Source organism: Plasmopara halstedii (genome assembly GCF_900000015.1).
Source record: "Plasmopara halstedii genome assembly, contig: Scaffold_410, whole genome shotgun sequence".
NCBI classification, from domain to species: Eukaryota; Oomycota; class Peronosporomycetes; order Peronosporales; family Peronosporaceae; genus Plasmopara; species Plasmopara halstedii.
The window spans coordinates 492,567-494,336 of NW_020187331.1; the positions used below are offsets into that span (position 1 = coordinate 492,567).

The window sequence follows — 1,770 nt, forward strand, 5'->3', positions numbered from 1 at the left end:
ATTTAGTTCAGTACCCTTGATATGTCTTGTGGGTGATATTTGCTGCTTATAAGTCACAGCGTTTTCCTATCGCCGCGGCGAGTACCCGAGCAGGACACTTTGGGAAGGTCTTGTTATTCCACAGGGTCTGTCTCACGCAACAGCGAAGTTCAATTGGGTGGTGACTTAGCTGCTTTGGCTACATCGTGGTTATGCACAATCTTTCTTGACGAAATATCCATCCATAGTTGTGCAAAAACGAGGCATTAGGTGTGAAGAGCGACATGAAAAACTTGCGAGTCGTGCTCGAGTGTATGCGCTTGAATAAATTGTTTTTCGAGATTGGCAAGTGTTAGTTTCCAGAAGGCTGTTCTGCGCCTCCTGGGACCCGGCATCTCCCCGTAAGGGAAGGTTTTGTATGACGACCCCGCGTGGAATCCCGACCCTTTCTAGCCCTCCGTCGCGAGAGAGGTGATCACGCAGGGTGCAGATTGATACTGTCACAGCTGTGATCTCAGCGATATCAAGGGCGCCACTCGAAGACTAAGAGATTTTTCTTCCTCTTCATCATCGTTGAGACCCATTGCCGATTGAGCGCTTCTAGAGATTTTACTGGTTGTACTTTAATCATCCCTCGCGGCGCTCTTCAATTGCCACGCCCTTTGATTCATCAGTTAACGGGTTGGTGCTTAAACGGTCTTGATGCAAGCCACATCTATTTGGAGACAATCCATGAAAAAGTGATAACGCCCTCAAAAGACTGTTCATTGCCGTTGCGACGATAACAGTTCTTAACGAATGGCCAACCCATTTTCGTGCACGAGCTCAAATTTTGGAGTTCGCAAGCTCGTTGCGCTGTTTCTTTATGTGTCGGGAGACTTCGTTCACGACATTTCAATTCTCCTAATTAATCAGATAATCAATCGTTCGGGTTTAATGGTATGGACATTCAGCATCAGTGACTTCATTATGAGAGCTAGTTGCACTTCCACCGACAATAGCTTGAGATTTCCTTGTATGCCACACCAGCACATTTCGGCCCTTAAGTTACCAATTATTTATCGCCTCATGATCGACGAAGGCCATAAGCGTATCGAATGTGTCTAGTCGTCACGAGGACAGCTAATTGAACAAGAAAAAGATACTGATTTCTTAGCCGCGGAGCAGATCCATCGTACTCGCCGACGTTGCAATTTCGGCAGTACCAAACATTTGTGCTCTTGATGTCTCTATCTTTTTCGACTGAAAATAATGAAGGGTAGAGCTCCCATGCAAACTCGTCCGATAATTTTTTAGACATAATTATTTTGCCTTGCGCCTGCTGGGAAAGAAGTGGGTTCATCTGTGCCTCGTAAAGGTCAAATTAATGCATTTCAGCCCCCAAAAGAGCAAATATTTTGCATAGATGGGAACTCACATCACAGGAAGTTAGCTGTCAACATCGACGTCATAGGTTTTGTGAAGACGCAGATAGTCCTGATATTGTGCAAGAAAGTACGACGACTGTCGGAAATAGCAGGCAGTACGCAGAGGTATTTAAGATACTGTGTAAGGATACGGTATCCGTACATCTTGCGACGATGACACTCGTAATAGTGTGGAAGGGATTTGAAACCTTCCTGTAAAAGTAAAAAAATTGTGAATTTGACTGCGTCGAATGATATCCAGACCAAGGCCTGGTTGCAAGGGATGATTTCACTCTAGGTAAGCCATGACTAACCCGTCATAAGCCACGGATCGGCTGGAAGTCAGCAAATTCTGCTTCTATTAGCCATGAATCATCCTTTACTA

At 45.1% G+C, this 1,770-nt stretch overlaps 1 protein-coding gene across 1 annotated transcript; it reads left to right on the forward strand.

Moving 5' to 3' along the window:
- Positions 1-777: 777 nt before the first annotated feature.
- Positions 778-1,086, forward strand: PHALS_09318 (uncharacterized protein; the record flags this gene model as incomplete). Its single annotated transcript, XM_024724795.1, has 1 exon — positions 778-1,086. The coding sequence occupies one exon, from the start codon at positions 778-780 to the stop codon at positions 1,084-1,086; it is 309 nt and encodes a 102-aa protein (XP_024575636.1).
- Between the last annotated feature and the right edge of the window lie 684 nt (positions 1,087-1,770).